Source organism: Parambassis ranga, chromosome 3, assembly GCF_900634625.1.
Source record: "Parambassis ranga chromosome 3, fParRan2.1, whole genome shotgun sequence".
Taxonomy (NCBI): Eukaryota; Metazoa; Chordata; class Actinopteri; family Ambassidae; genus Parambassis; species Parambassis ranga.
The window spans coordinates 22,777,245-22,798,301 of record NC_041024.1 but is presented as its reverse complement, the minus strand read 5'-3'; the positions used below and the strand labels follow the sequence as shown (position 1 = coordinate 22,798,301).

The following is a 21,057-nucleotide window of genomic DNA, read 5'->3' as shown; positions in this document are numbered from 1 at the left end:
CCTACCTATTGAGAGAATAAAAAGCCTTCTCTCATCCCTGTAACAGACAAATAATGTGTAAAAGTTTGTATATTAAAAATGCAGCTTGGACCTAAGGAAGCTAATTCAATTCAAACAAGACAACCACATCATCTTTAGTTTAGCAGGTCTTGGTTCCACTGTGGTTTAAGCATAATTTAGTCCATAAACACATTTTTTTAAGTCTTTATCCAAATCATGTGAAACAAAAGAAATGAGAAAAAAGATTAAACACAGAGCAGTGAACAGATGAAAGGAGACAGAGAGAATGAAATGAGCTGAAAAACTGTTGACAGGTACAGAGCTGGAGCCACGGGAAGGAGGGAGGAGGCACAAAGAAGAAGTGCAGCCTCAGAAATAAATCTCAATACTTTTTTTTTTAATGCAAAGGAGCTGTCTGACAGAAACAAATGGCTTTCTGCACTTTTGGCCTTTCGCTCTTAATCAGCATTTTAGAGAAAGTGCTGAAATTGAATGTGTCACATTCTGCCCTGCCTACCTTGTACTGTGTTAAAAGCTTTCAAACCCTTTTTTTCCTACGTTTGTGGGAATTCAATCAGTACTTTAAATTCCTGCAACATGAAAGCACTGTGGAAGTACCACACCACATATGTCATGCCAAATTCTGCACAGCACACATCCACAGAACAGCAGTCCATACCGCACTATGGTCTTATTTAAATGAAGCTATTAATGTAGCTTAGCTACTTTGGAATGAACCTGATGCCAGAATGTTGTTTTCCCTTTGGCTTTGAGTGATTACAGGTTTCTTTTAATACAAGGGGAAAGAGTGATAATTCCACATCTCATCTCTGTGATTGTTTTGACACTCCTCAAGATAAAAGTAGTGATACTTTTCTCAGGTGTCAAACATGTCAGCCTGTGTGTGCAGCATACATGCTCACGCCATGAATTTTACTTTAAAGGAAACTTGAATCCAGGTCCTGTAGGGATGTTTTTGTGTTTGAAATTATAGGCATGGAAAGAAAACCGCATTCCACAGTGTGTTTTAGTCACACTGTCACTACAGAGAAACAAATAGGGATAAAGTTTCAGGAAACTGGGATGTTTGTAGAAAACCAAGTCCCTCCTATAATGTTACAAGGCAACAAGCTTCTCTGCCATTTTAATGGCATCCAGATCAAGAAAATAGGTCACAATTTTAAGCACATTAACCATAAGAATTCAAACAGTTTTAGGTATTTTACATGATAATATACATGATGCTTTCAACATTTTGAATGTTCTTCATATTCCAATGTAGAAAATTGTGGATGCACAAAAAAAAAATATTTTTCTGTTCAAACTAAAATAAAACAGAAATGCACAAACCCAGCTGAAAATGAAAGCGAGGCTCTTGCAGAGGCTGTAGAGCCAGACGGCCGTTTGGTGGTCACAGTTCTGGTATTAACACTAAGAGCATATTTGTCAAGAGCCAGCATGTCGCAGCAGCGGTAAAAGCTGCCCGCTCAGTGAGCTAAAACATTGCAGAAATGAAGAAGAAGTGGCTGCGTATGATGAGTTCACCGCAGGAGAGATGTTTCTGTTCAATGGTTAAACCTAAGGTGCCAATTCTGGTGTCGGGCCCTCTTATTCCACCTGCACCTGTAGCCGGAGACACCCTCCGTGGAGGTGCTGCTCCAACACAGTGGGAATCTGGGAAGTAGTCCACCGTGTTTGTTTGGGAAAAGAGAAACACAACATGGGACATGAAGAAAATAAAACTGTATGAATTCATACAACTGCAGGCAAAACAATCTAGAGAATGGCCTGTTATGTGAGCTGGCATGTTAAGCATCTTTACTGTATGTTTTTTCAGCTCTTGTGCATGATGCACATTATACTAATACCACACCCAACAGATGGTGCGAAGCATAAGACACAACCAAGTGTTCAAAGTCTGATAAAATGCCTACATTAAAGAATCATTGTAGCACCCTACCAGCTAATGTTATCTTCAAGCAAGCACTCTGATTTATCCACATTTCAGGGATGCTTCTGTGTCAATATAGTCTCTTTACTTAGCTTAATAAAGACAACTATAATTCAAGAGAAGAACCCTGTCTCTAATGTGGACATCTTATGTGGATTGAGAGAGGAGGATAAAGGGATTTTTCTAGTCGAAAAAAGGCAATGGTGTCTTCTTAATGTTGAAAATAAGGAAGAAAACTCTCTGAAAAACGTATATTTCTTTGGTATATTTAACCGTGAATAATACAACAAGCAGGTTTTGTCCTCACTGTGAACTTGTTTGCTTCTGTTTATGCCTACAACTTCAAGCATCAGTGCACATGAGTTTGAAATTTCAGGTTTTCAGCCATACAGAGCATTTCACAGTATTAATTATCAGTCATTCAACCAAACCTAATCTCCCTGTTTCTGCTGTGAGTGCTGCCACTAACTGGCACATGAGGCACAGTTGGATGGTGCTCGGTGCTGAGGGTCGATCAAGGCTAAAGTAGACCATTTAGCCTCTTGCTGAACCACATCGAAGAGGCACTTGCATTTTAGCATCTGTTCATGAGTACTCATAATCAAGTCGGTGAGAGGAAAAGTACATCTGAAGGGTCCCCCGTCTGAGAATGCGACTATCTGGGGGGATGTGTGCAAAATCCCAGGATCTGCATCTCGATGATGCTACAATTACAAGTGCTCACCTCATAGTGCTGAAAGCCAAGAGGCCATAGAAGAGCGTGTGTAACAGATTATAAGCCACATCTGGACGAAAAGCCAGCGCTCTCCCGTCTCCGGCTCCTTTAGGCCTGCTGAGGAACAAAAAAACACAAAGAAAGACGGTGAGACAAACGACAACAGTGATACATTAAACATTACAGCCAGACGCTCCAGAAGAGAGGTAGAAGAGGAGGTGGGTGGAATTCATATTATTCAGTAGCTGTTATTTAGATTTCATTAGCAGTTTGCACACACAGGAGGACATGCAATGATGCACACCCACAACCATTTCTGTCTGCGGGAGTCAGTGCACAGACAAATAGAGAACGGCCTAAGGGCAATGATGTCACTCCCCACAATTTGGCCTCCTGCTCTGAATCAGACGGGCACTGGCTTCCATTTGAATACAAATCCAATCTGACTTTTCCTTCCTACGTGAGGTGGGGTAAACTGGATTGAATTAATTCCTGAATTGGCAAATAGCCCTTTGTTCTATGAGGTTAGTATTCCAGCCCTCCAACAGGAGAGGCCGAGTTGATATGCTAATGTGATTAGTTCAATGCAGCCCCTCACCTTGCAACACAGGCAAATGAAGCTTCCAGAGGCAACCCGTAGAATGTTCTGTTTTCCAGGGCATGAAGCAACATTATGAAGCAGACGACGGACACAGTGCCCGGGTTTCTGCTACCTGATAGCCATCCTGATGTCCTGTATGTGTTACACTCTAACTCCACCGAAGAACTTCACACTAACTCGTACAGCACCAATAGATTTGTGGATCAATGCCTTGATAATTGAGCCTTGAGAGCAGTGTCTGTGCATTCATTATATATTGCTGATTATTCAATATTTCAAACCATTTCATCTCAGTGGTGTGTAAATTACACTCAGCAGGGATGAAGACAAGAAACAGCACTGACTGCTCTTTACTGTACAAAATATTAGTTTTTTTCTTCCTTTTCTAAAGCTAAGAGAAGGGTGTAGATTTAACAATAGTCGCAACTGGTGTTATAAGACAATCACTCAACGACAAACCTATTCAAAAGCCACAGATATATGTACCATATGGCCTTTGAAAGTATAATAAATGTATAAATGTGTAAGTGATGTTTAGATCTAACTCACAGACACACATTTTGTACAATGGAACTGTTGTAATAAAGAATCCTGAGCTGTCTGGTGATTTTTATTCGTTACACAAAATAATTAATTAATTTTACAGTTTAAATTTTGTAATGAACAGCTCAAGTTGCTACAATTTAAGCATCAGTTCACACATTTTTATATTTACGCGCAAAGACTGTCCAGCTATACACTGTGGTTTCCACACAAAACTGTTTAAATGTATTCATTTAAATGTCAATAAAATCCAAAAACATTCATCAGCCTGACAAATCTCTGCTGTACTGTACTTTAAACTTTAAACTGTACTACTTTGCTTAGAGACTGCTGTGTGCCCATCTGTACCTCCACTTTCTTACCTCAGGTTCTGCAGTGCTGCCATTGCCAGGAAGCCACAGAGCAGCAGCAGAGTGAGGATGTACGGGTACAGCAGCAGGGTGCCAGCCAGGCGCTCCAGTGTGTCCAGGGGCAGCGGCCCAAAGGCCTCCTCACACAGATACAAACTGGCGTCAAAATCCCTGCAGGAGGTGAGGAGACATTTAGGTGTTAAATCACGCAATCCTTTTATTGTTTCTGTTACAATTGAGACATGACCACCTGTCGGCATCGATCAGCAGCTGTCTGACTTTTTTTGAGGTACGTGTGGACGGATCCTTGTCTTCTTAACGTATTTGGTTTTATTTCTGACAGCCATTCTAAACTGAGATAACACAAATTCAATTCACCACTCGAGGGAACGGAAGAAAAGGTTGGAGAAAAGAAAGGACTCTAAGCAAATGTGCGAAACAGGAACAGAGGGGGAGGCAGAGATAGAGCACGGAGTGAGCATTGCATTTTCCACAGCCTCCTGAATAATTGAAGGGCCAGTTGTGTGGCATTGGGTCATGAGCTGCGTTATCTGCCACCCCGGAGCAGCTATCCAGTGGCTGAGCTGTTCTACACACATAAACACAAAGTATCTGATCGATGGGGAGGTCTGCTGGCGTTGCTCAGCCATCTATTATTCACACACACTAACACTCCAGGTGCTACAACACAGGCGCTTAGTGAATAATACAGTCACTCCGGATCAAGTCCACAGTTATTGTACGGGGGGCACACTGAGCCGAATTTGTGTATGCACCGTGTGAGAGAATGTCCTTGTTTCAAAATATGGTTTTATAAGAGCGGTATTTGATGTATGTGTTTGCACGTGTGTTCATACCTTGTAGACCCCAGGGCAAACTTTGACTTGATGAATTTAAAGATGTGTTCGTCTGATCTGAGCTGGAGTGCTTTCTGGAAACACAAACAGACAGATAAGGTCGTTTTGTTGAGACTATGCACCATAAAATAAAAAGGAAAATAAACAAGCTGAGATCATATGGTGAGGTCGTATCATACCTATGAGTTCTAAAGGAAAGGAAAGCTGCAGGAGAGGGAGACGTGGAGGAAAGTATGAGAAGAGATGATAAGAGGGAAACGAGAAGGAGAGTGGGTGAAAGGAAAGATCGGTCAAGAAAAGTGGAAGGGAAGCACCTTGGCCAGGTAGTTGATGGTGAAGGTGAGGAGGAGAACCATGGCGCTGTGGAGGAGCACTTTGCTCAGACGAACCAGCAGGTTTCCCGTCTTCAGACCGGACTGCACGAACACACAGCAAGCAGAGCTCAGTCAGAAAGCAGACACACACATCTTTACTTACTTTCACGTGTCTCTTTCTTAATTGCAATCAAGTTCAAGACATTCACTAGTCAGAATGTGTGTCTCTATTAAAATGAATGAAAAGTTCTAAAGGGAAAGTGATATATTTTCAGTTTACACTTACTGAAAGTCTTGCACAAACTAAAGGTGTGACAATCTATTAGAGAAATCAAGCACATTTTTTCGTGACTGTTGGTGACAAAATCTAATTATCAGTCCAACTAAAGTAGGTTTTAGGATGTCTAATTAGACTAAACACTACAGGTAACACCACAGCTACAAAATCCAGCATTATTATCATTATCGGGTTTGTAATTTTTACAGCTATGAGGTTTGACATGCATCCCCAAATCAAAATACCCAGTTTCTCCTGGAGGTAAAAGAAACAGCAGCAGCAGCATTAATACAGGTGAAAGATCAAAATGAGATTGAGGCGTAATTAAAGATTTAACATCATGTTTAGCTTCATATTTTTGTTGAACAAGATGCACTCAATTATTTCTCACATCTTATAAATGTATCTTGTAAAATCTGTGGATGAAGTAGTCCACACCTCTAAAATATATGAAGGTGAAATGAAAATGAACTGACATTTAGGGCATGCTGTTATCCGACACAAATGATTTAAAGGCTGAAATGAAATATTTATCTCCCAATTTCTGATTCTCAACCTCCCTTCATCCTTTTTTTTTCATTCTTCTTTCATCCTGTCACATTAAATGTTTCTGTAATTGTTACTGTGATAAGATCTGATTTAACTAAATTACATTTAGACCTGGTTGGAAAATGTGTCTCCAGCATACAAATTGGAATCATCATTCAGACAGCAAGACAGCAGAGACTGTCAACACAACTGCAGGTAAATGCCTCCTCTGTTTTTTGTGTTTTGTTAGAAAGATCTCTCTCTGAGCTTACCTGGCAGTGTCTGATGAAGAGTGCGGCTACAATGAAGCTCAGGACCAGTGATCCCAGTATCATGGAGTTGCAGAACTGGAGGAGCCACACACTCAACAGGCCGCTCACTTGAACAAGGTACAGAGTGGTCACCTGGACAGACACACACAGTGTCGTTAGGTTAGATGATGCGAAACAATATCTTAACACAATGACATGAGTAAAAAGTCAAATCAAGTGGCTGCATCTGCTTACAGTGGCTTACGTCTGTGCAGAAGTTAGAGCTAACAGGGATGGTTTTCATACATCTGCACAATGAGTTCTCCAAAATAAACAGTTACAGCCAAAAGTGTGTTTTTTCAGTATGACATACCACACTCAGTAATTCACAGCACACCTCACTACATTCTTACCCAGAGGCTTGCAGCTTAAGTGCCACTTGTGCAAAATGTCCAGCATCATCTGTTATGGTGCCTAACATGATACTCCTTCTACTTGTCAGTCTCAGGGTAGTGTATCTACCCTGAATGCATAAAGACAGCTGATTATAGTTCTGCTAATTTGCCTGAAGCTTTTCACATTTGTGCAGCAAAAAAAAAAGTTTTATTGCTTTATTACACAGAGCACTCAAAAATCCATATTTGATAGTTCTCAAATGTGCCCTCTAGGAACCGGCTCTTTGTTGCCATACCTGTGTGGTTGTTAAGAAGTCAGCACAGTCCATAGTATAGATAATAAGAGACTGAAGAAGCAGAATGAACTGGTTGAACTGCCACGTCAGACAGAAGCAGAACGTCGTCACGTACATCAGCCACACCATCACCTTCTGAAGAGGGAAAACGCAGTTAGACACATGAGCTGGATACAAATGGATACAGTATAATTCCATCACTTCTGAGCTGCCGGTACTTTTAGAGATGATTAATTATTGAGCAGTTCGATTTGGGTGAACCAAGTCAAGGCCGATCTACGGGGTGAGGACACTCAATAGCTTTGATCTAATATGCTTGTGTACCTGCTGTAAGGCGGTGAGCTGAGGCCTGAGGTAACAGGTGATAGCAGTGACCTGTAGCGCTAAGAAGGGCATGGACCAGTTCTCTCTCAGGGAGATGGTGAACTCCACGCGAGTGGTATCTACCCTGAAAGGAGGGAGAGATGATTTGTCAGTTCAGATAAAGTGTGACTTGCAAGTTTTCAGCCTGATCTCAGTGACTAATCATCACACCAAAGGAGCGACAGACCGATACAATATGCCACATGGAGGCTAGATCTTGACACATTTAGTAGCACCAAGTGAATCATCTCTCACTGTGCTAAAAACCAAAATGAAAGCTCGTCGGCCATATAGTTTTCAACGCTCGCTTGTAGTAAACAATTGATGAGTCTCATGAAAGCATCATTTTGATTTATAAGCCTGTTGAAACTACACAAGAGTCATTAAAGATCCAATAAAGTCAACAGACTCCAAGCATCTAAAGTAAGATGCTAAGTTTAGGCTCTCAATGATTCATAATATTGATTTTGTAAGTAAAGTCCTTCATCCTAGAGCCGGGATGCTATGATGATTCAAAGTTTAGGAATAAAGTTATTTTCCCATTAAACCATTCAAAAATCAACAACTTGACATTGAAGCATATGTTAATGTAAATGACTCACACCTTACACTAGGCTGCATGTGTATATGTAGTGTAGAAAGATAAATGTATTGAACAATTATCAGATCACTTTAAAACTGGAGGAACTATACTGAGAAATGGGTCCTAATACTGTACCGAGATTTGCGTTGGCATTTTAGCAGGTCTGTCATTCCACCACATAAAAATATGTCAGTAAACACCTTAGTTATGATTTTGCTATTTCATGCTAAAGGAAGCTATAACATTTGCTAGATGACACTGAGGTCATGTGACCATGGTGCTGTTTGCTTATAGTGTAAAATGATCAACTGAATTCTGTTATTTGTTTTAAGCATCACTGTTCATAGAGGTGGTGTTGATTTATGAAGAAGAAATGACACAGTGTTTGTTTGACTTTGTTCAGCCTTCCTTTATAAAATAATCCATCTGAAGGTATCAGAGGGAGATATCACAGGAGGCACATGGATTGTTGTTTCTTTTTTCACAATTTCAGATATGAGGTGTTTTTGGAAATGGAAATAAACCATGACAGGGAAACCAGCATAAAGGGTTCTCATTATACTGTCAGTGGGCGATAATGACAACAAAGTTACATTGACTTAAACAGTACGAAACTATAGTCCGTGTACAAAGATGGGGAATAAAGTGGGTTTGAAGCTCCAGCTGTTGCCATCTTGGCAGCGCCACAGTCTACCTAACTCCCAGTTAATCCAACTCAGTATAATCAAAACAGCTCTTCAGAAACGCATGGAAGACATGATGGACTTTCTGTCCATAGTAATATATATTCTAACACTGCATGGACCTGGCATTTTATGTTAGCTGATAAAATAATTTGCTGGCCGAGTTACAAGCCAGCAATCTGTCCACATTATCAAACAGGGTGTTCAACATTAAGACAAGGTGAAATTCCATTCAGACTGCATTGAAGTTGATCCACAGACTGATAAGTGACCAAAGAAGTATTTTCAGACACTTTCAGACACTTTCAAAGACATTTTTTAGAGTTAACTGCATGCAGAGAAGAAACAAAACTCTCTGCTCCTTTTCACTGTCACACGAACACACAGTCATTACTCACCTGTTAAGGATGTACCAGACCCCTGTGAGCATACCAGCCAGCCAGGAACCAGACAGGAGCCACGCTGTGAGGTACAGAGCGATCACATACACAGCTTGGAGCGAGAACACTGTGTAGATGTAGAAATACACTGGCTCCAGATATGACTACATCACACACACACACACACACAGAAGGAAAGCATTAGTTCATTAGGCACTGTGAATGAACACACACAGCTGACTACAGTGACAGCAACTGATTCCGGCACTCAACAGCACTGTGGCATTTTCAGGGCTTGGTCTGATATTTTACTTCCCGACATTTCTGTCACACAGTCGCATAGCTGACAAAGCTTAGTAGCTGTTTCTCAGTTAATTGATATGCCAATAGAGGAAACCTTTGTGACAAGTGTAAGTGCGCCAAATCATGTCAAAAAAAGTAAAATGCCAGAGTACCTCAAATATCTGGCACTTCTCCTAACACTACTTTCATTCACAACAGCAGCAGTGGTAGTAATGAGCAGGGAAACAAATCATAATAAAATACACACAAAACAAGGAAGCTGACACAGAGACTGGTTTTGTGACGTGTTACCTGTATGGGCAACAATCTGTAGAGAACACTGAGAAAGACCTCCTGGTAGATATTCATCCTCTGCAGGAGATTAATGGTCCTCTTGGATTCTGTCAAGTTGTCATGGATCAATTCTGAGAGCCCTGGGAACACACACACACACACACTTTAAAAAGGCCAATATTTCTTCAGTATACAGTGACACAGACTGATAGGGATTATTATTTGGTCTGTGGCAGCCAGGGGAAAAGGGGGGTTGAATGTTTCTCAGAGTTCACTTGGCTCATTTACAGAGTATGGTGCCATTAAAGCCTTGGGTTTGGTAGTAAGATTGTTCTGCTTCAGTTTAATTGCTGAAAGCAGAATGAATGAATATCAGCAGTGCATTTTTACCTCATAAATTTACTTCATTTTCTGAATAATGAACTGAAAAATGAGTAATACTGTGCTGATTTTTTTAACAAAAAATAACACCAGTAAGTGACCACACCAAATAGCACAGAAATGATGTGCCATGCACAGTCCTTTAAACTGTGAAAAGCTTGGTTACAGTGGTATCTGTCTGTGAAAATAATGAAAACAAGCAAATGTGGAGGGGAATTGACAAAACTGAAAAAATGTGTGTGTGTGTGTGTGTGTGAAGGCAAACGACACAATCCTGTTTACCCAACCTATGGATGGCACTAAAACACCCACACATCCATGGTGTGTATAACTAGCTTCGTATCTCATATAACAGGCAATATGGGGGGAAAGGACTATAATAACACCCAAGCAGTTTTAAACAAGAATTTAGCACTATTATGTTATGCAAAAATGCCTGGGACTTACGTGCCAGTGGCATAATTCCAGTAGCAGTGCAGCATCAGAAGTATAATATGCATTGGGTTTGACTGAAATAAAGCGTGACACCAAACTAAGGGCAAGGGCTGAATTTTGTGCTGCAGGCTGGGATGTGTCAGCTTGATCACTGCTCTGTTCTAGATCCATGTAAGACCAAAAAAACAAAAAAAAAACACAGCACTCTTTTCCATAAACAAGGCACAAAGCACCACCCACACAGACACACACTCATTCATGTTCATCATTTGAAAACTGCCATTTCTGCTTTGTTCGTTTCTCCCACCACACTTTTTTCTTTTTCCACTTTCCAACCTTCTATTGTGTCATTTCTTCCATGTTATGCTGTTATTGTACTCCTCTTGCCATCCCTCCTTAACACTTAACCCTACAGTACCCTTTGTATATCAGGCCGTTCTGTGACAAGAAAAGGGTGTAAGCAGAGCTGCGAGACAGAAAAGGGAGGTCAGCTCAACCGATTAGACTACAGCTCAATTATTTGCCTTAGTGGAAAATTAGGCCCATTTCCAACTAGGAATTTTACATCATAATGGGAACAAAATAATTAGACTAATTTTCCAGACTGTGCGTCATGAGAAGCTGCAGTGATTTGTTTGCTTTAGTCAAAAAAAGAGAGAGAGAAAGAGAAAAGCAGTTCCTCTTTTGTTGGTCGAGACAGCCACCTGCTGTTGCTTATTTTTATCTATTCCATGTGATTCTTTTTAAAAAATTAATCCTGCAAACGAGCCTTTTATGAGTTTTACAGATAAAAAAGTGACATTGTGATAACACATTGAGGGGAAATATAGGCTACCTTCCTGTATGGATGGGGCCTGCAGCATTTGCTTGTAGTAGGAGTAGTACAGTCCACACTCAGTCCGAAAGGAGATCTCCCTCTCCACTTCCTGGAAACAAAAAAAAAGGAAAATGTGTGTATGAAACTAAGTCTGTTATTCTGTTCGCTGTAATAATGGAAAACAGAAATTCTGGCAAGACATGACAGAAATATGGAGGATAGAGGCAAAGCGGCTAATACTCTCCTAATCCTCAGCAGCAACAATCAGACAGGTATCACAGTGTGTGTGTGTGTGTGTGTGTGTGTGTATGGAGATGAGGAGAATGTCTTCCCAAGAGACACGTCTGCTTGCCACGCATGATTACTGTTCGAACGGGGGCTGGTGGGTGGGTAAGAACAACAGTGAACAACCAGCTGTAGAAAGTCAGTCATTAATCATCTGTCAACAGCTTCTGCAACTGTCCACGACATAAAAAAAGTGATTGACATCTTTCAAAAGGCAGTCATGTGATTGAATTCAAAGACTGTCAAATTGTTTCCAGTATCTTTGTTACTCGCAGAGATGAATGGAGTCCAGGGGATTTCCAAGGGAAATCAAGTGCTCGTTAAAAACCAATGCATATTTCCGAGCGCTACTGTAATCCAATTTATCTGATATTCTTCCAGCATGATTAATAACTTTCCCTAATAAAAAATGCCATGAAAATATAGGGAAAAAACCCTTTTAGTCCACTAAAACAGCTGATAAAAAGGCTTATGAGGAACTGACTGATTTAATTAGCCTGCCGTGAGCTCCAGCAGATCATCACTCTGTGGTTATTCTAACCAGCAGTATGGCTCTGTAGCCATCAGGGAGGATCAGGCAAGTACAACTGAGTAATTATACAAGCGAAGGGTTCCCAATCATAATTCAGACTGACACATCAGTCATTTGCTGGGTTGATAACTACTGATTAACTGTGTGAAACCCAGCAGGAGTATAACAAAAAAACACACACAACAAGAGGTAGAGCATTACCAATATTTGTATCAATACAGATGCAAAAGTGTGTTGAACACTTCATTTAAACCTGTATACATTTGTTTTTATGGTTGTATTTTACTCAGACACATGTGACCAAAGCACTATGAATTTTACACATTTGTCACAAAAGAGTACATGGAAATAACCACAGACCGTCAATGGAATCAGCTCTGCACTCTGTTCCTACCTATGAGCACTCAGTGAGAACTAACTCCTCCATTTCTGCCTTCCTCTTCATCTCAGCTGCACACGCGTAAAGTTTGGCGAGTGGATCTACCACAGTTGTGGCGCTGCGATATCTTTATATATATATAGACACCATGAGATATCTATAAACTATATATGGGTTCCAGCTGACCTGACCTCACAGGAAAGTACAGGCCCAGTCATTCCTACTGTGAACTGGGATCAGACTGTTGAGAGGTGTGACAGTTTTCATGTGTACCGTGTTACTTGAAACTCATCCCTCCAGCTGTTACTAAGAGACAGAGCTCGTCTATAATGTGCTTGGTGCCACCAGAAATCATTTCAGTAATTCAAGTAATAACTCCTACCGTGAGCTGAGAAAACCACAGCAGATTCTCATGTATGGAGTTAACACACCAGGCGTGAGTCAGTCCCAGCAGCCCAGCCAGTAATAGCCCAGTTGCTACGGAAACACCCTGTTGCCAAGGCCGCCAGGGTAGAATGCCTGAACCGGAGCAAGTGCCGGATCGTCCAAGCAGAGAAACAACGCCTCTGATGTCTTCCTGCGTGGACCTTGCTGTCCCCAGCATCATGTTGCTGTTGCTTCTCCCGTCATCCTGTGCGAACCCCAGAGCGTGCTCTACCTGGCTCAGCTTAACTCTCTTACGAAGCTCCATTGCCAAGAAAAACAGAGATTATCAATAAATTCTTGGATCCTTTGATGAGCTGGATCCAGGTAGATAAGCAGCATGCTCCTGGGTTAAGCTATAGAACCGATCCAAATCCATTACGGAAATAAATGTAAATGTGGTGTGTTTCTCTTTTCTTGAAGTCACTCCAAATAAATTAGCTTTCTAATCGCTTCAAGGTCCTTGCCAAAGGACATGCAAAAGCATCCTCTGAGGGAATGAGCAACTAGTTTCCTTCCCAATCCTTCTTTTTTGCATTTGCTTGAGGCAAAACAAACCTTGGCTTTCCACCAAGAACTCTGATGAGATGGCTAATCCTCTGTTTAAATTAAGGTCAAAGAGAATAGGCCTAGTTAACAAGTTCGCACATTGCTCATTACCCTGAAAGCTAGTTCACTTCTCTGAAGGCACATATCCTCTTCGCTCTGTTTCTCTCTGTTACCATTTCCTCTCCGTGGGACTTTGAATAACTCTCATCTCTGTCCAATCCAAGCGAGGGTCCATCCAGCATTGGCCTTGCTCCATCGTGACTCTCTTTTATGTATTCCAAAGCCTAAATATTGAGTCTCTTCTGCTGCAGACTTCAAAACAAAAAAAAGTCTACAAATCAGCTACTAAGTATGAAGAGAGCCACAGTAAGTCTGCGAACAACAGGACGCCCTGTGGATAACTGCAGCAGCCAGAGGGAGGGAAGAGAAAGAGACTACTGGTGACCTCTTGTCTAAAAAAACACACATGCATACAGGAAAAGAATACGATGAGGTGGGGGTGGTGGGGAACATGTTGGAACATCGTCCGGAAAATGCGGGGAACATTTGTCAGAGAGTTAGTGGATCTGGAACCAATGTCAAGCTGTGAGCACATGTCTGTAATAAACTCTGCCACAGGCACCGGAGGCCGACGTGGACATGACTTCACACCTGATGAATTCAAGGTGGCAGATAAAGCCAGCTGTCACGCCGCCTGCATAAATGGTGATAATAAGCACTGTGTGTGAGAACAAAAAATGGCCAAACAAGAACTTGGTAAGATAACCCCCTTCCTCTTCACCTCACACTTACATCACACACCCGGTCTCCAGCACTTTGTGTGAATGTGAGAATATTAAAGCCGGTCCTGTGCTGGTTAAACTGTATGTTCTCCACTGCTCAGATACCATCAGTCACGTTTAGGGCAGGTCAGGCAGTGACAACCACAAAGGACCAACACCACACAAGCAGGACCGGAAAACCCATAAATTACTTTCCTGCATGTTTCACGGTCCTTACCATCGACTTGACCTGAAGCTGCTTCAGAGAGCATGTGCATGAGAGAGAGAGAGACTACAGATCCCTGAGGACGGGCAATTAAATACATCATCCCCACTGGCTGTGGGAGCAACAGCAGCGGTTGAAGGTAAGGCTTGAACAGTGTGTTGCAGCTGTACTTTACAACATTTTTCTGTGGTTTAGAAAAGTGCCTGTATCTTCCGCTGGATCATAATGTAAGCCAGCGCTGGGTAAGTCCACACTAACCCCACTAAACATAGCCCTACATCCCTGTCTGAGCTGAGTTTTTGAACCACAGAAGTGAAATTTACACGAGCAGACAAGTCTGATGATGCTACCAGTACGTCAAAATAATGCAAAAAAATGCAGCTCTCATCTGTGGCCTCTTATCCTACCTGCAATCACAGATTCTATAAATTTATCAGACCCCACAATATAGAAATGATCAAAGAAGCATGTGTTTCCATCAATCTGACAGCTAATTTCAAACACTTATGTCTGGGTATATTAGTCTTTATATTTAATTTTACATGTTTTACCTCTAAATCAATTTCCACTAGATTCTACATGTGTAGAGGGTCAGCAGATCAGCCCAAAACTCACAGAATTTTTGCAGAATATAATGCAATTTTTAGCTAATTTGTAATTTACCAATTTAATTCATCTCAAAACCATGCTGCATTTTTTTGGACCATTAAGGGAATATAAATATGAAGACAGGATACTGCAGAAGCACAGATGGCAATGGGGATGGGAGACGAAATGGGCTCCAAACAACTTCAGATCACACCAGTCTGGTGTATCAAATAATGTGGCGCTCTTTTCATCACTGTCATGGGTATATGTGAATGAAGCTGTGAGAAACATTATGTATAAAAAATTATGGATATCTGAGGGATATCGGAGGAAATGAGGGAGCCGAGTCCAGAGACTGATAAATATAACAGTTAAGTATGAGATAAAAGGGGAAAAAACACATTTTCAGTGAGCGCCTTCTGGAAGAAAATGCCTTCAGTTTTTTAGGCTTTACTACAAATAGCATGTAACAAACAAAAAACTCTGCTTGGGAGCTTTCGCTCTCTCCAACATGCATAAACAAACAAAGATTTGTCCGTTTCAGAAACTGTTGGCGGTTTCCCAAATCATTCATCCATGCGACAAGAAGTTCTGACGCAGTGTGCTGTGAGTGGGTTGTGTTTGTCCCACTCCTGGACCAGATGTTGGCAGCCACGCACACCAAATCAGCTGGAAGGGTGATGGAGATGTTCACTAAAACAGTCCGAATGTGCTCACTGTTTGGACCCAGCGCTCTGTGTGAACACAGTCTCCGGTCCAGGCTTTGGTAGAAGTAACAGGAGGGAAACACGCACACATGCACGCAATGTGCGATGATGTCAGCCAGGAGCCCACTTCTGTGGGAACATACTGAGAGATGTTTGCCAGGTCTGTAAACTGACCTGCATTTATAATGAATGAAAGCATCTGTCTACTTCCCTTCACACACACACACACACACACACACAGGACCACAAACTGTGTCCATACAGATTCTCCTTAGTTTACTGAATATCCTGCTTTTCCTGTGACAAAAGCTCACAAATTACACTGCACAGATTGCTTCTATGCGGTCATGATGAATTTCACATTTTCATGAGGAACAGATAAAGCACCTGGCTGGCAGTGTGACTTACCAACAGATGCGGTAAATTGATAGTGTGGTTTGATTCATCTTTCTTTTTTTCTGATCTACAGAAAAAAGGAAAGTCTGTCCTGTTGTTAGAAGAATGCTTCAAAACCAATATGTATGTACACATGTGTCTCTGCTAAAACACTGAAACTTTCAGACAATTCTGTACTCAACAAAACTTATTTAGCCTTGACTTCTCTTATTATCTTATGCAGTTAGCCTAACTGGCTTTAAATTATTCCTGAATTATTATTCAACTTCATTAGGAATAGTTCTCCGATGGCATGGTGCATGCACAGTTGCTTTTTGCTTTGAGGATATCAGCCTCATTTTAAGTAGTGCTAAAAAGTCCCTAATGAAAAATGGGGTATGTGTGAGTAATGAATGGAAAGCCTGAGCCCACATTATAAAAGTGCAGAGGCGGGGGGGGGGGGGGGGGGGGGGGGCGGCACAGCACACTGATACTGAGGTGGTGAGAGGGTGATGGTGGTTTTTAGTTTTTGGTAGGATTCAGTCAGTGAAAGCTGTTGCAGATACCAAAGGATCCACTTCCAGGTTGGGCCTTGTCAGTGTGTACGGGGCCCCATTGCCTTCTTTAGGCAGTACCATCAATAGTACTGAAATACTGACTGTGTGCATATTTTAACAGTTTAACAGATATTTGTTGCCTTTCTAGATTAATAATTCTTGACTGCTGATACCTCCAATCTGACAACACAAAATTGTATATGCAGAAGGCTTCAGCTCATAGTGACAGCTAAAGTCAGAAGATTTTTACACTTGCTCCTACATTCCACAACGTCCGTACGATTTATTGCATTCTATAAAATGTAAAGTATTGTATGATCATTTGTGTGATGCAACCCGAACTCCTTCCATTCCTCGCCTCTGCTAACATCTACTGAGCAGTATGTAATGAGCCAAAAGCAACACAAAGACACAGCAGACACAGATCTGGGTCTGCCATGTGAATCAGCTTTAAAAAATCTGCCATCTCAGTCCAGTTCAGTAAGGGCTCTGGAATGGGCATTTAAAAATGACATCACGTTTGGCAGCTCTCAGCGCTCTTTCGCTGTACAACACTAAACAGACTCTTTAAAAAAAGGATTGTGTAAGAACTCTGACGATTCAGAACTTCATGAGGCGCATTTAACAGGCCTGAAAATTAATCCTACTGAGTGCATGGAAAAACAATCAGACCGTTGCAGGATGAAGTGATTATGGCGTGTTTGCTGGCCGTTTTAGGGAGAGAACTGGAAGAGAGGTCTGATTGGCACTTCTGGTAAAAGCTACATTTCCTCTTGAGATAAGTAGAAAATATGTGTGTGGGTTTTTTAAGAGACATTTTCCATCTGTAAATATCCACATCTGTGATGTCGTTGATGAATCCTGCACATGGATTCTTAGATAACCTACATATAAAACTGACAGATACATCAAACCAGGCAGCTTCTTAACAAGACTGATAAAAGATAAAGGAGCCCATGTGTTTATTTCCAGATATGGAAGAAAGTCATGGCAACATGGTGTCTGGGGCAGTAAGTGCATAATTCGTATTGAATTATTGAACAGGACCTCATCAGTGAACGTGAATATTTTTGTATCATGACACATACTCAGATCATAAAAACCAGCCATATTTACTGACTTCATATTAATAAAAAGAGAGCATTCAAAACCAAAATAGCATTTGTCTCTAAACTGCATTAGGTTTGGTAATGACACAGAAGCAGTCTGATTGGTTAAAAGTAGCCAGTAATAGTGTTTGTAACCCAAAGTTTGCATCTCACAGGTTCTCTTGAAAAAAGAAAAACAATGGGATGCTTTCATTGACTTTTGGATTATTACAGAAAATGTTTTTAAAGTTTCTGACACACGTTTTGTTTAGATATTATTCAGAAAGATTTTTGAAGCCTAAAGCACTTGAAGTAAAAAGCTACAGCTGGAAGATGTAGGCTAAAAGAACAATGCGATGACATGAAACAGAGAACGCAGAGGGTCCCAAGGATTCAGGAGGAAAACTTTAACTTAAAGATAGTAACAGTAAAGCATCTTCACCTTTATGTTGGAGAACCAAAGGTCGTTCTCGTGCAGTGTCGCCACATAGATGCAGCACAGCAGGCCTAGACCAACAGCAACAGACCACCCAATCGACGTCCAGATTATAGCTCCCCATGACCAATCACCTGCAAGAACATGGACACTTGACTGTTTCACATTTTAAAAACGCACATGGGGTGCAGTTAGAACTGCTGCTTCACAGCATGTTCTCCTCATGTCAGTGTGGGTTCTCTCTGGGCAGAACCCAGTGGAGCTTTTCTCCACATACCAAATACATGCATGTAAGGTGAATTGGAGGGGGGGATCTAAATTGGCCATAGCTGTGAGTGTCTGCTTGTCTCTGTGTGTGGTAGACACAGAGCTGGGTGCACTGGGTGCTAGTTTTCAGCACCCAGTGATCCTGTAGTCCTGTTTCAGTTAAAGGATCTGCTGGAACTGTTTGTGGAACCTTACTTAAACCGAATCAGAAATATTTAAAGTGTCGCCACTTTCTCCAAACAGCCACACTGAGAGACAGGATGAAAAGCTCAATACTGCTCAAATGTTAGGGTGATTTCACACATTCAAAGTGTCTCATGTCAATAATAATAAATAAAAAGAAGAGCAAACCCCATTCCCAAAAAAGCTTTGCCTCCGAACTGTGTGTGAATGTTGGATTGTGGGTTTCACTCTTAATGTTCAGGTATACTCTGTCAGGGAGGCTCACTCACCGTGCAGGATCTTCTCTGGGTGGTGATCGGTGCAACAGTTGAACTGATGGGACTGAAACTCTGCACCCTGAGAGGGCTCCTTCCCCTTACTGCCCTTCCTCTGACGCAGGGATGTCATGTTGAAACACTGCAACCCAGACAGGGAAGTGTGTCTGTCTGTGTATGTGTGTGTGTGTCAGATTATCCACGTAGATCAGCAAGTGAGAGCGCACGCACAGCCTAGAACGCGGTGGTAAACAGCGTGTGCGCTAAGTTGCTCCGATTTGTGCCAAAGCAAACAGCGACCTGCGCGCAGCACTGTTTGTTTTGCTTCGCCGCCTGTAGCCTTTCATTCATGGAGACAGATGGGGGTGGACAGGCCTGCTTACAGCGTCACGTTACTGCCAGAAAAAACATCAGATCCACCAAAACGACAACAGATCACGGTGCACAGAACACGAGTGCTGCCGTAAAGCGCCAAACATGACAGCAAATACCCCATGACACGTCTCATATGGGATATTAGTAGTGATGCGATCAGTGAGGCACACAATACGATAAGTAGGATAAGGTAACCACCAATGTGCAGCACGGACACACAACTACGGCATTATCTGTAATGAATATGTGCATTTTACAGAAAGGCTGCAGGCGCGCTCCCGCTATGGACGCCACACTTTCTTTCTGTCTTGACAGCAACAAAGACGATTTGATCCGACGGTACATTTATTAGCCTCACCCTCCTCCTCCTCCTCCTCCTCCACCACCACCACCTCCTCCTCCTCCTCCTCTACAGCAGCGGCTCGTAGGATGGTCCGACAGCTCTCCTATGCACCTCTCTCTCCCTCTCTACTTGTCTGCGCCTCTCTCTCCTCCTCGCTCCTTCATTTCTCTCTCCTCATTCTTCCCCTCCCGTTAAATTTCAGCGGTCAGCTCCATGCCGCACTGGGTTTAACCGCGGGACAACACCGGAACACAAGAGGGCCTGCCTTCAAAATAAAAGCGTGAGAATAGCACTTTTTTTTTTAGTTTTAAGGAGACATGCGCTGCTGGAGTCCAGGGGCGGAGCTACCAGGCATGTAGCCGGGGCGGGGAGGCCAAGATACAAGTCTCACATAAATATATTAATACAAATAAACAATATAGTAAACAACCACGTAAAAGACAGGGCCACCAGTGTTTGTGGTCAGGGTATGGTTTGTGTGTTTGTTTGCTTGTTATGACCAATGCAGCTCACATGCTGTCTTCTTATTTTGCCTGCAGTGCCCTGCAGATTAATAAAGCCCTATATGTATGTATTATAGGGTTTAAGCTTGTCCACTAATCACAAAGTTTGTGGTTCAATCCCACCCTGACTGGATGCCAATGTGTTCCTGGGCAAGGCATTTAACCCTGTGTTGCTCACGAGAGCTTTACCTTTGTAGGACAGAGTGCTATATAAATATACACATTTTAAAGAGGAGACCAAAATAGGACTATTGGAAGATACAGCATGTAAAGTATGTATTGAACATGTCGCCATTTTTTCAGAAAATATATCATTTTCACCAGATGTCAGTAACAACTCAAGTAACCCATACATACAAAGAAATCAACCCATACGTTTATGTCATTAACTGTTTGCTGTCTTCCTCATAGTTCTCTCTCTCTCTCTCTCTCTCTCTCTCTGCAGCCTCTGCTTATTGCCTGCACCAGTCTCTGTTCTTTAATGATTATTTATTAACTCATGACATATACATCTCCTACAATATAAACACAATTTCATCTTGCTTGTCAACATCAACAACCTGTCATTTCTCTGTCATTTGTCTGTGCATGTCTGTTCCTCTCTCCCTCTCTCTCTCTCTCTCTCTCTCTCTCTGTCCTTCATCCTCCTCCTCCTCTACCCGGCCGACTGTCAGCAGGAAGGTTCTTCCTTATGAGCTGGGTCCTGCTCAAGGTTTCTTCCTGTTAAAAGGGAGTTTTTCTAGCCACTGTTGCTCTTAAGCGGGTTCAGGCTCTGGGTTACTGTAAAGCGCCTTGAGACAATTCTTATATTAAAATTGAATTGAATTGAACACAAGAAGAAAGGGAGGTGTGAAAAGTCATGAAAAGCCAAGACACCAGCTGAAATCTATCAGTAATAAGAACACAACACTGCCCCTTGTCAGTGCAAAT

The 21,057-nt window shown here is 41.8% G+C and overlaps 1 protein-coding gene across 3 annotated transcripts in view; it reads right to left on the bottom strand.

Moving 5' to 3' along the window:
- The window catches only part of dpy19l3 (dpy-19 like C-mannosyltransferase 3), a 34,839-nt gene extending 15,236 nt beyond the window's left edge, over window positions 1–19,603 (bottom strand). Inside the window, exons 1-12 of one of the 3 annotated variants that reach the window (XM_028402195.1) lie at window positions 18,922–19,603; window positions 18,209–18,336; window positions 11,315–11,405; window positions 9,682–9,803; window positions 9,106–9,251; window positions 7,403–7,526; window positions 7,079–7,213; window positions 6,409–6,540; window positions 5,332–5,433; window positions 5,018–5,091; window positions 4,173–4,331; window positions 2,676–2,783 (exon numbers count right to left, since the gene is read on the bottom strand). In XM_028402195.1, the coding sequence (XP_028257996.1) occupies window positions 2,676–2,783; window positions 4,173–4,331; window positions 5,018–5,091; window positions 5,332–5,433; window positions 6,409–6,540; window positions 7,079–7,213; window positions 7,403–7,526; window positions 9,106–9,251; window positions 9,682–9,803; window positions 11,315–11,405; window positions 18,209–18,336; window positions 18,922–19,039 (1,439 nt within the window). In that variant the 5' untranslated portion in view covers window positions 19,040–19,603. Of the gene's footprint in view, window positions 1–2,675; window positions 2,784–4,172; window positions 4,332–5,017; window positions 5,092–5,331; window positions 5,434–6,408; window positions 6,541–7,078; window positions 7,214–7,402; window positions 7,527–9,105; window positions 9,252–9,681; window positions 9,804–11,314; window positions 11,406–12,874; window positions 13,210–18,208; window positions 18,337–18,921 lie in introns of those variants that run through there. The other 2 variants (XM_028402196.1, XM_028402193.1) reach the window with 2 other exon arrangements.
- Between the last annotated feature and the right edge of the window lie 1,454 nt (window positions 19,604–21,057).